The 15137-nt window shown below is 38.6% G+C and overlaps 1 protein-coding gene across 1 annotated transcript in view; it reads right to left on the bottom strand.

Moving 5' to 3' along the window:
* Positions 1 to 3495: 3495 nt before the first annotated feature.
* VAT1L (vesicle amine transport 1 like) overlaps positions 3496 to 15137 on the bottom strand; it is a 63020-nt gene continuing 51378 nt past the window's right edge. The window contains exons 8-9 of the mRNA XM_074913562.1: positions 8572 to 8655; positions 3496 to 6525 (exon numbers count right to left, since the gene is read on the bottom strand). Coding sequence (XP_074769663.1) covers positions 6427 to 6525; positions 8572 to 8655 — 183 coding nt within the window. The 3' untranslated portion in view covers positions 3496 to 6426. The remainder of the gene's footprint in view (positions 6526 to 8571; positions 8656 to 15137) is intronic.

Here is a 15137-nt window from a genome sequence, read left to right as displayed (position 1 = left end):
TATTAGCTTACCACCTGGCCAGCCCAAGGGCCAGACATTTCAGGGAATGTACAGAAATCCTTATCATAAATAATGCATCTAGCATATCTGCTGTCTCACTCTGTTCTTCCAGGGCAGCTAAGATGCTGCATCATTTACTGCTGCACTCTACAGTGAAACACATCTCTCCATGTGGGAAATGTATTTACAAAGATTACCCAGCAGAAGAGCACAAAATGATTTGTGCTGGAACCTGCAGCTTATCAGGAAAATGATGTTTGGCAGGGACACAGCTAATGTCTGGCAGAACGTAGCATGTTTCCAGTCCTGGTGGTTGCAGAGGCAGAGCTGCTTCCAGCAGGGCTGCAGGTAGCAGGAGGCTGATGGATGGCAGCCAGGCCTTGGGCCTGGGACGGGCAGAGAGTGGGAGCTGTGGCCATGGGTGGCACAAGTACTTCCCAGCTGTAGCTCTAAGAGCAAACCTGCCCCCAGAGAAGCACTCACTTCCTACTCCCCAACCCCTCAGCCCTCACAGTAGAACAGTTTTTCCTTCACTGTTTTTCCCAGTTCTTTGGGGATAATTGTATAGCATCTCAGCATGGTCACTAAGCAAGAAAAAAAGAAGCTCTTCCAGACAGGTCAAAGCCTTTCTCATCCCAGAAGGAAAACAGGCAGCACCTGCAGCCTTCCCTCTGTCACAGACCCTATCCACCTAAACCACAACCTTTTTCCCCTTTTTATAGCTGGCAGTTGCTGTTCCTAAACTAACAAGTGCCAGTGGCAGCTCTTAGCCCACCCATTTAATCCCTGCTGCCCAGTTTGCAACTTTGTCTAGTGGTACCTATACCAAGCATTAAACATCAGCGTTCAGAAACTGCAAGATTAGAGTTTTCCTTTGTCCTTTTAGATGTTTTAGTTCAGTCAGTTTTAAAGCTTTCACCAACAACTGTGAAGACTGTTCCTTTCTAAATGAAAGCTGATCTTATATGATAGGTGTTTCTAAGAGACAGGCCAATCACTATGAAGGCTGTCAATGCTTGTTCCTGAACATTTTTTCTAATCTTGCCCTGCGGTTCCCATATGTGCAGGGTTAATCTACCCGTGTTAAGTCCACTAGGAGTTTGTGTGTCACTCTGGGGGGGATGAAAGCAGACGTGACCCGGTATTCTTCAGGAAGTAAAAAAATTCATTTTCCTGAAGTTCTACCAGAGAACAATAATGATTATTGAGTATTGCAGTGACTCTAGAAACCCTGCAGAGAAAGGCTGGGATGCCCATGTGAAACTCAGTGAGAGGTGGGGGGCTGTTAAAATAGCTCCAAGGAGGATACTAACCTCAGCGACGGCGGTGTCAGTGTCAGGCACCTCTTTATACAGTAAAAATCAGCATCTCTTGAACCCTCCCTTTTTCGGCTTTGCACAGGCCTGGCTGGCTGGGGTAGGAGGTGATGGTGCAGCCGTCCCATTTACCTCCCAGGTCTGGGTTGATGGGCTGTTCTGCAGCCTGGTGGACATGCATGGCTTCCTATAGAGGGACAGGAGCTAAACTGAACTCTGAGTACTGAACACTTGTCCTGAAGTGAGTCAAATTTCCAGTGATGTGGTAAAAAGCGGGGCAAGACCTTAGAGGCTGCCACCCAGGAGTGCGACAGTCTGGGTAGTGACCAAACCCCACACCTGTAACAAACCACCCCAGAGCCTCCCTTTCAAGCACACCAATAAATCAACAGATAACATGCTGCAAATTCTACTCTTGGGCAGAGACATACATGAATCATCTCTTTTCATACACCCATTCTCCTAACTCTTCATCATCTGCACTGTTCTCACACCACCTTGCAGTTTTTCCACAACATACTGGTGGTGAGGTGCCCGACGCTGCATTGTAACAAATCAAGGCAATGTTCAGAAAACCCCACCGCTTGCTGCAGAAGTATCTGACAAGAGATAGGCCAGGTAAACATGAAAGGAATGGCTTAGCTAGGATCAACCCAGAGTAATCACTCAGCATGACAGCTCAGACTGAGGAGATAAAGCTATATTTGCATTTATACTCTAACCTGTTCTCTCAAAGGAGAACGATAGGATGTTTGTGTAGATGTTACAAATTACTTGGGAAAAACGTGCCTTGATGCAGATAACGCAGTTCCAGTGTGTTGATTGTTTTGGCTCTTTCTGCAGTGAAACAAAACACTGGCTCACACTGAGGGACTTAGGTGCTGCCAGGGGGAGAAACTCCTGCACCGTTCTCTCAGAGCTGGAGGTTTTCAGCGTGTTGTGTGCTGGCAATCATGGCCGGACTAGAAGAATCTTTTCTGACAAAAGCCAGCCAGGATTAATCACTAAGCTCACAGAAAAGGAGAGGGGAAGCACAAAATGGAGGATGTGGTGAGTCTCAGGGAGACTCAGTATCCTAGGAGGATTTTTGCATTTTATCTGGCCAGATGCCACACAAAGGCAGCCTGCTGCATCCCTGCTTGCCTGGCAGCAGCCTCGGGGTGGTAGATTGTATGACAGCCGAGCATAGACAGCCCAGTGGGAAAGCTGGTAAAAGGCAGAGCTTTATTAGTAATCACAGAGAGTTTGCAAAAGGCTATGGCTGTTTGCTTCCAGCCTTCTCCTGACCCTGTGATAAGGGATGCACTGATCATTATTTGCTTATTAAGACTTGAGAACAGAGGGCAGAAATTTACTCTGCTCCTCTTCACAATCAGCAAGTGTTCATATGAGCTTTTAGATTATAAAGGATGCAGTAAGTACTAAAATGAGATTTTTCAGGGACATTACAGGCTTTAGAACATACCCTGCATGGCTGGAATAAACCAAAGCTAGCACTTCCTCATTGTTTAGATATAAAACTGAAGTTCATTGAAGCATTTCTTCCTTTCATGCAGAGAGACCTTTAAAGCCATGTACTCAAGTACAGGCTTGAGATGACCTGTAAGGTTTGCTAACTAATCAGTTCTTTGAACGAAAAGGTGTAAGCCTTGCAGCCCTGAGTTAAGACCAAGACGCAGGGAGTGGGATTTTAGATTCAGTCATGTCCTCCTGCTTTCTATTAGCTACTTTAGTGGTGGCTGTTTTGGATGCTATTTTAAGATTATTCCCTTAGAGTATCTTAACTTCTGAAAGGAACTGTCTCTCTGAGGATAACGTGTGTGTCAATCCATCTCCCAGTGCAATCTGAGTGCTAACGTCTGAAAATTAGTTTCTATCTGTATCAAAATACACTTTGCTGAACACTTCATGAATAGTGCTTATATAATGTTTCAAACTTCTTAGACTCTAAAAGTCAACATTTTGTATCTAAATTGTTAATGTTCTGTAAAGTAGCGCATTCATTCATTTTAATAACCTTGATGTACTTACTCTATAATAAAAAGAAAATTCTTTGTCTATCCCTCAGTGACCAAAATGGGAAATGAGACCCCAAATCTTCCTTTTAACCAATTCCAAGTCAGTTCTCTAATGTGTCCATAATATTAGAATAAAACATGTAAGCCAATGATAATGCTATGCTCAATATTTTATTTATATTTTTATGTAAACATAATTTGCTTTGTAGGCACAATATAACAAAAGCTCTAAAGCAACAAATACAATTAAACAGTGTTTCAGTTCACTTCAATCAGGCTTAAGTTAAAGAGAAGCTTTCACAGTTCCTTTAAGGCAAATTGAGAAATAATTTGTTTCACTTGAAGAAACTATCCAATTGTCTTAGAGTTGTTTAAACAACAGTGTCAGTAGTAAGCACAAACCTTCATTTCTACTACAGTAAGACTTGGTCATTAACAAGTCTCAGCATCATCATTTTGAATAGTATGCCCTCTACCACTTCAGATGTGATACTACTGTTTGTGGTATTCTAAAAGGTACTTAGGGCTTATGGGCCAAATTCTGCTAGCACAAATCCTGCTTCCAGAACAGATAGGTGACAAATTTTCATTCATTTCCGTAGTAACCTTCATATATGCCATATTAATACCAGTAAAACAGAGAGCAAAGTTTAGCTTGCTGATGGTAATACTCATCTGTGTTGCACTTAGGTAGATCCAGATGTATTCCTTTGTACTCACTGCAATTACCTGATATTCTGCTGATCAGAAAATGGCCCTAAAATTGGTATGAATTAGCATGAAGAGTATTTTTGCCTTGCTAACAAAACCAGAAAGAACTAGCCAAAATTATTTGATTGTTGTCCCTATGGTGTCTGTGGCCATGACCAAGATCACCCATCTTTCTTTGTCTTGAAGGGTAATTCAACCGTAGAGCCAACCATACTGCGGTTTCTAACAGAAGAACGGATTTGCTATTCTGCTTGCCCTACTAATTTAAGGCCTTGAGAATGCCACTTTACTGCCAGCTCAAAGGTCACCAGCAATATTGCTCACTTTGGCGTCAAATCAAAATTCCTAGTTATGTTAAGGTTTGTTGCAGGACAACATCATTACACTAACTGCAAAACAAAATTGGGCATGTTTCCTACTGTTGTCAGCTTATGAGTCATGAAAACTTAATGGCCTTTCTTAAAAGCCCTATTGGCAAGCCCAATACATGGAAAACTCTCACTGAATATATATTTTTTTCTGATATGGCACTGGAAGCGTAGGCAAGTCCAGCTTGAAAAGGAAATCAACTATAGTGAATTTCTGCATCAACATCTAGAGAAAAAGGAAGTTCTGGTTCTATTAATATTTCAAAAGCTTTTGTGGCATTTTTCTCCACAATTATTTCTTCTCATTATTTTTGAATTTGTTTAACCCAAGGGAAACTCCTTCAGAATGAACATTCTGCACAATTATCTGGTATTAGAACAGCAACTTCATAAGTACAGTGTAAAGGGATGGACATTAATACTCAGGCAGCAAGATGAAACAGAAAAAAACAAGAGAGAATCTTCTAAAACCACACATAAAAGTCATCCAGACCCACAAGTTCTTTCACACTGAGAAAAGCCTGAGGAGCCCTTACTCTTCACTTTTCTATATTAGTTTTTAACTTCTATCATTGCAGGATACTTGCAGATTTAGATGAACAACTAGCCATGCCTGGGGAAATACTTTCTTTTGAAAAAAATATATTAATTCAAAGATATATGGCATTATACAAGGTCTCTGACATTCCTTTAGCATTTCTACTGTAGGTGATTGCAGTCATTTTAAAATAATTGTTTTAACGACACAATTGAGGACCTGAGTAGCTGCTGCTTGGATAGGTGAAAGACCTGGAAAAAATACTTACTTTTGTCATGTTTAGATACAGTTTCCACTAGTGGGAGGTAGATAAGACTAGCTGGTCTCTGAATACTTGATCCTGCAAATAATTACAAACATAACTGTACATATGGAGCAGAGCTTTCAATAGAACTACTCACCTAGATAAAGTTATCCCTGTGCATAATTTCTGATGGAATTAAGGCCTAAAACTCATTTTTTACAGGGTTAACTTCCGGAGTTCAGCTCCAGCTTGATAGCTGATCAATGCATTAGTGATTTCAGAGCAATGAACTCCCATCTACAAATTTCCTTCCACATACTGATGAGTGATCCTTACCAGTGTGATTTAAAAATGAAATTTAAAATTGGTTTGGATTTTGGACACAGACGAGTCAATGTGTCCTTAGCAGAAGATGTTGATCTGTCAATAACAATGCTAACTGCTACAGGCAATTAAAGTTCTGGGTCTAAAAGGAGCGGCTCACCAACCTTCTTTGCCTGTAACCTACAGGGTGATAGCCCAGATCAACAGGAAAGCATGATAGTTGGCACTCTGAATGAAGGGTTTAATTACTGGTGCTGACGACTACTGTGATTATATGATACTAATCGAAGTCTCTCAATTAACGATTTCTTGCACAATTTTGGTTTCCACAATTCTAAATGAGGTACTTTTGAAATGAAGACAGGATTGCTTATAAAATGATAAAGCATGACCAAGGAAAATGAAAATTCATCTTTTTGCAACTTTTATCTGTGGTTCATGAAAGGAAAACTATTTTAACACTGAAAATCCACAAACTTAAAATCCTCCCTCCAGTTGCTAGAATCTTCCAGACAGCAAGTGGGGAATTTTTTCTGTTACTGTTTCCAACTTGCAAAAAAAGCCCAACCCCCTTAAATAATTTTATTCAAAATGTTGGAATTTGCATGAGAAAGATGCCCATCTAAAATTACACAGTAAATTAATAAGGCTTTTAAGCCAGAACAGAAAAATCCATGGGACTCCTACAGGGAAATTGGGTATTACACAGGAATGTCATAATACTGCACTGGGTGAGAATGGCACTTGAATTCAAAACAACAATGATCAACAGCTCATAGCTCAGCTGACTGCAGACAAATACAACACACACTGTACTACAGCATTTGTTCACTGATGCACAGAATAGATTTCCCAGTCTTGTTCCCTTCTACTTCATCAATCTTTCTGCTTCCACCACCTCTGGCTGTTACTGGATGAATGGCATGCGCTCTTTATTCTCGTTGTCCCCTTCATGGTCTTCTTCCTCTTCCCCAGCCTCACTTGTCTCTGTGCTGTCATTGGCCATCTGTAGGATGAGAGACAAGGGACATCTGAGAACCTTCCACATTGTTTTATTCATTCTTATTTCAGTTTGATTCATTTGATAAAGTGGCTTTAAAATGAAAGAAGAGATGGCTGCTTGCAACATGAAAATCAACACTCTGTTCCTGCAAAACTTTTGTTGGCACTACACCACTTCCAGCTAAAATTGGAAGATGTGCCCTCACGACTTAGAGCTGAATTACCTAACAGAGAGCCACTTTGCAGGACAGTTGCACAAGCAGACGCTGATCTGGGCACTTGTAGCAAACTGATCCTAAGGCTCTCAGATAGGAAATACGACTGTGTAGGAAGTTTACAGAATGTGTGAGATCTCTGGCTTACAACTCCTTCTGCATCTGCTCTTCCAGAAACAGGTAACACTACTCTGTAACGCCAGCTAATGGGTGGGATCTGGTCCCACGTGAGGCACAGTGTTAGGAAAACTCAGAGAGCAACTGTTTTATGTAAAAAATAATGAAACTTTGTAGAGCAGTGGGTATGTAGGTGCTGGCAGAATGTACCCACGACAGAGTGCAAATCTTGGATCATACAGGAGTGCTGAGAAACTGCATTTCCATGTTTTATTGAAGACACCTGTACAGGTAGTAGGCAACTGTAGATATTTGTAGTTCAGGATAGCATTTAAGGAGCACATTGTGTTTTTTCACGTGGGAATGTTTACTACAAGCTGTGTCAAGGTGCAAGACTCTCCTGTACTTCACCTTGTCAGGTTGACTTGTCTCTGGAGGCACAAGAGTCTGGTTAACAGGGTAGGCAGTAGTGTTCAACAGCACAGATTAGTACAACTAAATTCTCTCATACACCAGCATTACCTCTCTTAGGACACAAGAATTGTATTAGCTTATGATGATTTCAAAATGAACTAAGCAAGCGAAATGCAGTGACATTATTCCTTCCCTGTTTGATTACTAGCCTCTGCTGGAAATAAAAATCTCAAACGAGACCTGACTTTAATGGAGAAAAGCAATGCTCTGAAGTTACCCATATTTTTGAATTAACACCCTTTTGTGAAAGTGTAGCAAATTTGTTCTCACCTTCTAACCAATGGCTATTGTGAATGCACAATATCAAAAGAACAGATGGAACAAATGTATTAATGCTGTGTTATGGATTCTTGTTTACAGTTTTAAGATGCAATTCAGCTACAAAATAATGCTCAGTTCCCATAGGTGAGAACTGAAAAGCCTTCCCTGCAGTGAATTTGTATGAGATATGGGGCCAATTTTAGAGTAAGTGCAAGGAAGAGCTTAACTGTAATTCCAGGTTTTTTTCTGTTCTTTTGAAACAGGAGGTATCTCAGGTCTGAAACCAAACTTCATACATCAGTATTGATTTGAAGTCAGTTTTTCATTATCTTCTTTACTGCCCTTTCCTACATCATCAGTGAACATTTAGGTGTGAGCCTGACTTTGATTTACTCTGCTCTCTGCAATGATTCAGTACCATGTTAAGTGCTCCAAATCCAGTAGACTGGAGCTTCATCACAACTACTTTCCTTCAGAACATTTCTTGAAGGAATATTTAGATATTATACTTCACATATTATAAAAAAAGAAATTCCTACCAAAGATATACTCTGCCTTTTGTATGGGAATCAGAAAGCACTTCTACATTTGTACACTGCAGTAATACTGACTGTGTCTTTTTCTGTTCAATCCACTTACTCTTATTAATACAGGAATTTTATATTATGTGAAAAGTCTATTTGTTTTCCATCACAGGGACAGAAATAGATGTGGCAGTTTTACCCTGATCTAAGACTTGCAGACACAGCTTTGGAGAGGCAGACAGCCATTCAATATAGAGAAGTAACTGCTGGGACTCCAGGAATTAGTTATATTTCACTTTGGGTTAAATACATAAGTTATGATTATTGGTTGTATTTAAGTGCTATGGATTTAGAAGACAACAGTACAAAAAAAAAATACTGTAAGGGATATGTCTCCAGAAGTCACTACCATGCTTTGACTTGTGTGACTACACCATATATGTAGTATTTTGCACTCACCAGGGGAGTGGGTGCTTTCTCCACATCCAGAATTAGTTTTCCTATATTTCCTCGGTCATGGATTCTCTGCATGGCTTCCTTCACCTGAAAGAAAGGTAACCTAGTAATAATTTTTAGAGATACACTAAGAAGAGCCTGAATGCCTTCCTTCCAAAACCAGCAATACATTTAAGGCATGCTATGTGCAAGGTCATTCGAACAGCTGCCTGAAACAAAATTAATAGTTAAACATTTTTTAGTGAATTTGTAAGGCCTAATTTTTGCATTGTGTATGCCAGAATGGGATACGAGTCCTGATGACAGTTTCTGAATAGCGTGATACATACATCATGTTAATGCAGTACAAAAGTAATGGTTAGCTGAGGTGCAGAGAGAAATACAGGCTCGGGGGGTTAATCCTTACAGCTTGTTCATTAGATTGTCTCTTTGCAGAATATTTATCAAGAAAGCCTGTTTTCACTGAAAGTATGAAATGTTTTCTAATTGACCTATGATACTTTTCAATTAATTTATTTTGTGTTCCTATAGAGGGAACGCCATATCTAGGCAGTGGCTGTCATTAATGCAATACTGTGGTACTCACTGCATCAGCAAGTATTTCTTTCCTTCCTTCTTCCACTTTTTTTTTTTAATAATTTCAAATAAGTAGTGTCCTACAGATACCACTAAGACTAGACATTTAACAGCTGGGTGCAATTAGCATATGTGAGAAAGGAATAAAAACCTCTTCTTACTAGTGCACTGGAGAGGAGTTTATTTTGATATATGAAGTTTCAGAACTCATGAGAGCTCACAGTTGATGAATTGAAATTCTGTGTGTATTGCACTGAATGTTCAATGTGCAGCATGCAGACCACTATTAAATCACTGAAAATTGGAAGATGTCAAGAGTTTCCTCACTTTCATGGTGGGAAACTTCAGAAACACATAAAGGCTGTTTCATATCCTCATCACACTATTTTTTGATGGCATAACAGGATATGTTGAGACAAGAAAGAGTTTTATGTTAATAGGATCTACCATCTGTGACATAGTTTTATTGAATATTTTAAGAATAATGGCATAGAAGTTTGAAATGATATGCTGACTTGGGAACAGGTGTGTCCCACAGTACATTTAAATGCCTAAATTGGGGTCCAGGCACCTAAGATAATTACTGAATGTCTAATACAGAAAGGAGGTATGAGATTTTTAAAGATGCTAAGCAAATACAGCTTTCAACTTCCAATTAAATTTAATGGATGCTGGGCACAAAATGTCTTTACCATCTGTTGGCCTTATTTTAAAAGCTGACTGCAGTGAACTCAATATTACAACCTTAATTTTGCAAAGTGCTTCCCTCAATTAGTAAATATCAGACTTGAAAAAATAAAATAAATCTGTTAGAACAAAAGAAAAATTGCAGTGCAAAACACAATGATTTTCTAACTTAGGGCATAATTGTAAATTAGCCTTGGAAAACACAGTCTTATGAATCCCACTGGGTAGAAGGTTGACCTGTAAATGCAGTCCACAAAAATCACAGTAACTTTTATGAAGTTACCTTACAGCATAAACAATACCTGACTATCCTATGAGACTTGCTCTGCACTATGGGCAATATTCCTTTAAGAATATCCAACAAAGACTCTGAAGAAGCTGCAGCTGTATTATTTTTTATGACTCTCATTAGCCAAATCAGGGTTTTAGGAGTCTATAGCACAGCATAAATAACCAACACAGACAGAATTGGAGAAATCAGCACACTTGCCTGTCCATTGAAATTTATTATGAGAATATCAGGTGAAAAGCAGGGTATGCAACATTTACTTTAATTCGTACCATATCATATTTAGCAAGGCAAATTTGAGAAAATGTGCTTTCCCTGCATTTTTCACATGCACAGTATCAAATTTAAGACTCTGGAGAAAGGTTCAGGAGTTGTTTCCAGGACACTTGTAAGCAGCTTGCAAATGCAAACAGCAGGCAGAGGCAAAGGGAACAATAAAACTTATAACAATAATAGTGGCTATGTGATCCAGATGGAGCTATTAACATATATAAAAAATTTGAAAAAAGTTTGAAGAGCTGATACATTTTAGTGTTATTTGCAACTTACTTACCCAGTTAGTCAAATGCAGTTCTAGTGCAGTGCCATTCAGAACACTATGTCTGAGTTAAGAGATCATGAGCCATTTTATAAATGAGTAATTTTTATGTTTATGGCTGCTAACAATCCACTTATTCAACCAAGACTACAACTACTCATTTCCCAAGGTGCCTGAATATTAAAACCATTCCCTCTTACGCTATAGAGGGCAGAGTGCATTAAAAACCTTCTTTGCTATGCAAGTATGGTTAAGGCTTAAGATATCTTATGCAGACTATATAAAAACATTTACTTTTTCATGTGAACGTTTCAGTGATGCGTATAGTCTGTCTTCTGCAGTGTGGTATGGAGCTTCTGCTGAGTCAGTGCCTGAGTGTTTGCACGTTACCAAAGAAGAAAGTTAATCACTCTACACTTCATTAAAACCAGACCCAGGCTTAACTGGCAGTACAGTGAGGCATGTGGAAATCCTGGCGTTTACTGGAGGTTCTCTGAAGCGGTTAAAGTTTGATTCTAAATAAACACCCCTTCTAGAAGCAAGGATCAAAAAGATTTCCCTCTTCTTACTGAATTGTGTCCCTAAATTTCTTTTCACCAATTATTCTATACTGGTTGCTATTTGCATTTGTCAGTTCAAACTCGAGTAAATGGATCCGGATGAGTTAAATGAACAACTTCTTGTGCAGCATCCTCAGCACAGGACTCTTGGATTCGAAATAAGTGTTTACTAATGTAAAGAGCTTCCAATGGAATAAAGGACAAAAATTCTGTGAGCCTTTGTTTGCTTTCAGAATAGCTCAGCACTTAGAGGGTTTGTGTTTAGTCTAAACTAATGCTGGACTACAGATCTTAGCATTGAGAGCCCCCAAATTGACACAGTATGTATCCCAGAGCTCTGCACTGGAATCAAAACTATTTTACACATCAGTGGACAACTGGAAAATGCTTCCACTTTCCATGTTATTTATGTAAGGAAAGTTCACAAACCAGTTACTAAAAACCAAGACAGACCCAGTCTGCGGCACAGCCATGCACTGTCTGATGAACCCAGTGCAGGCACTCTTAGGCAGCTGTAGAGGAAAATGATCAATAGCAAAGGAGAAATAAAAGGAATCCCATGTTTGCCTTTTCCCTCAAGCACACTTGGATTAACTCATATTTTAGTTTGACATGCTGTTTTTAAACATACTCTAGAGTAGAATCATCTTCTCCTATCTGTTCAGTCTAGTACACAGGAAACACAGGAAAAGGACCCAACTCAGTTTGAAACAATTTGCATTTGCTTTAGGGAATATGCTTTTATAACTGGAGAAACAATGCTGAACAAGTGTATTTCTCCCATCCCTCTCAGCCCTACCATCAGTACAGTCATGGATACGTTATCACACATTCGAGTGTTTTTCAGCAATGACAGTGAATCTGGAAATTAAGATGACCTATGCAATAATGAGGTCATCTGTAAAACAAAAAACACGGTCTAGAAAGACAAAACCAATGTACCTCAAGGTCCTTTACAAGATATGTTTACTACACCCTGTGAAAAATACTCAAAATTCTCATTTTCCATCATAACTCCCCAAGTGCTGCAGATTTTCTGAGCCTTCTACGGGCTCCTTCCTCATACCGCTCTGTTGGACCCAAACAGAGAGGCAAGGAATACAAAATATATAGAGCTTAGTTGGGAATGTACTGAACTATTGAGCTGTGTTAGCATTACAGGCAACAGTTAGTGGCTTTAACATTTCTTAGAAAATTTGTATCTATTAATGCACCCTTGCACATTTTAAAAAGGTGTTTTAGGCTACCAATGCTACCACAGAATTCTTCAAAAAAGTCTTGATACAAACACTAGGATTTAAAAAAAAAAAAAAAAAAAAGAAAAATCACAAAGCTGGCAAAGGCGGCCTGTTGTAAAAAAACCTATTCAAGGATGTTTTCCTGAGGGGATGTTATGGTTGGGATCTCAGAGCTGCTCTTGGATCAGAGCCATTTCTGTCCATCTGCATTGTGTTCCATACAGAGCTGAGCAACAATCACAACTTGGTAGGAGAGTTAAGGGGAGAAAAGCCTTCAGGTTATGGTCAGAGAATGTTCTAAAGAGGTTTCATGACAGCTGTGTTCTCTGAAGTACGAATTTTCACAACTGTACTGAATCCTCTCCAACACCACTGTAGTGCCTCTCTTGGGGTACTCCTCAAAATTCTCAAGAACTCTGAATATTGTGTCCTCTTTACATTTTTTCTATTCTGCTTCAAATAGGCTCATCTTCTCCAGCCTCTAATCTTTTCAAAATCAAGCCAAGGCACTTAACCAACAATGGTAATTTTCAGAATATTGTTTAATACTTTAATCTCCTACCAGACTAGATTTTCTGTCTCCAAAAACAAGCTGTTACAAGGCCTCCCTCTGACAATTTTTATACAGGCAATTATTGCAAAAAGTTAGTATTTTTAGAAGTCTGCACACAAACTAAAACAGAAAAGCAAAGAAAAAACAAGCTGACCAGGCACACAGTGTTCTAGATTCAAGAGACATCTGCCTTGTCTTCCCTACTTTCAAACGTCTGAGCATTACAGGCTTTCAAAGACAAGGCAGTTAGTGATACACAGGAAAGAAGAGGATTTTGAAAATTCTAATGATGGATAAATCTGGAATTCCATGTGAGTCTAACAGATTTTTAAAACATGGGTTAAGAAAGCTCAATACTTGTTCCTCCCAGTGAGAACGTTGACAGTAACTGGCTGTGCCAACAGTTGTTTGCAAAATCAGAAATGATGCCACACTCTGGGTGATGGCATGCAACATTCTGCTCAACCTTCACTGATTAAAAAAATTAAAATTATTGAATATTATAATCCTGTCCAGTTCATACAAGAGCGATACAAAGAAATCAACAGGAAAATCCCAGCACATCTCAGGACAACCCTTTGACTAGATGGGTGTATGTAATTTGGAGTATTCTGTTTGTGTTTTGGCTGAGTGTTATTTATGTGCTTTGTGATGGAGAAAAATATTAGTCTGCTCTTTACTTCATGGGGTTTTTGAAAGATATCTTTCCAATGAAGAAGGTTGCTAAAATGATTCATTCAAGTGTTGCTGATTCTATTGGACTTGGGGAATTTGATGAAATCTTAGAAAGACTGGTTATGTACATTGAAATTACTGATACTTACATCTTGATGCTACCTATTACCAAATTAAGCCACAAAAAAAGACAGAAAAATTAAGTAATTTTTAAAGTTTGTCTGTGAAATTTTAAAATGGTATCTTTTTGTAAAAAAAATTAAGTTGTCACTGCAGCAAAGAGAATGTTTTCAACTAGGCTGTCTTTCAGGGGGATGCTTATATAGTCGCAATTTAACAAAACAGCTAATTTAGTAGCATCACCTTAGCTCTAGATAAAGAGAAATAGCATAGTATTATAAATTCAAAAGATTTCCTGTTCCTTGTAGCAATGACATGCTAAATTGATATAGTATCTCTAAAAGAAAGACAGATTTCCATATTTCTTTAGCTAATACCTCATGGCAGACCATATGACTTGCAAAGTTTTTACTTCACTAAAAGCAAAAGCATACTCTAACAGCCATAAATTATTTTCCTCTACTGAATACACCACCAGTGTATGCACTGGGAACATGGTATGATTTTATTGTAGCCATTCTGTCATTAGTGAGCTGATAGCAAATCTAATTTAAAATAAAGTATAAGCTTGCATAAAAAAAATAAAAACAAAAATTATTTTGGTTTCTTACTAGCATTTCTACAATAGTAAAGTACTAAAAATAGCAGAGTACTCATAGTAAAGTACTAATACTGCTACCAAGAAACCAGCCCTTAGAAATGCCATTATATCCACGAATGACTTGCATAAATTTAATGAAGTGCTCTGTCAGCACTCTGGACTACTTCGTAATATATTTCTATGTGAAATATATGTTAAATAAAGCACACAAAATTAAGCATGTTATTACCTGTAACCATTCGGACCAGGAAAAAGATTTTCATACTGAAATTAAAAATTAACAGCCACAACATATTTTTTTACTCAAATAGTTTCTGCAGATCTAAAAATCATGAAATATAAGGTGTATTCCAATCAGAGCAAGTAATATAACATGCTATTGGATTATGACATTACTTTTGGATACTTACCACTAGCTTCTGGTTACATTGGTCTTTCATAGCTTTTCATGGGAGTGTGTAAAAACAGTCCATTTTACATTGTCTAAGAGACTTTTTTTCCAGAAATCCATCTTGTACACCTGCCTTACTACTAGTTTTTTTTCTACGTTCGCCTTGGATTTTTCTTGTTTGTTTTTAGCACTATGTTCTCCCCAGGTGAAATTAGTAACTGGGACAGATTTCTTGTCTGGCTTTTCATCTGAAGTCATTAATTTCAGGTCTACCTCCCTTCAATTTGCTGAAGCCTGCAACTGAAGTGAGATGAAGTGAGCAGTGTGGTGCCTTCCAGAAG

Source organism: Athene noctua, chromosome 9, assembly GCF_965140245.1.
Source record: "Athene noctua chromosome 9, bAthNoc1.hap1.1, whole genome shotgun sequence".
NCBI classification, from domain to species: Eukaryota; Metazoa; Chordata; class Aves; order Strigiformes; family Strigidae; genus Athene; species Athene noctua.
The sequence above is the reverse complement of the archived record's forward strand: the minus strand, read 5'-3'. Positions and strand labels throughout refer to the sequence as shown.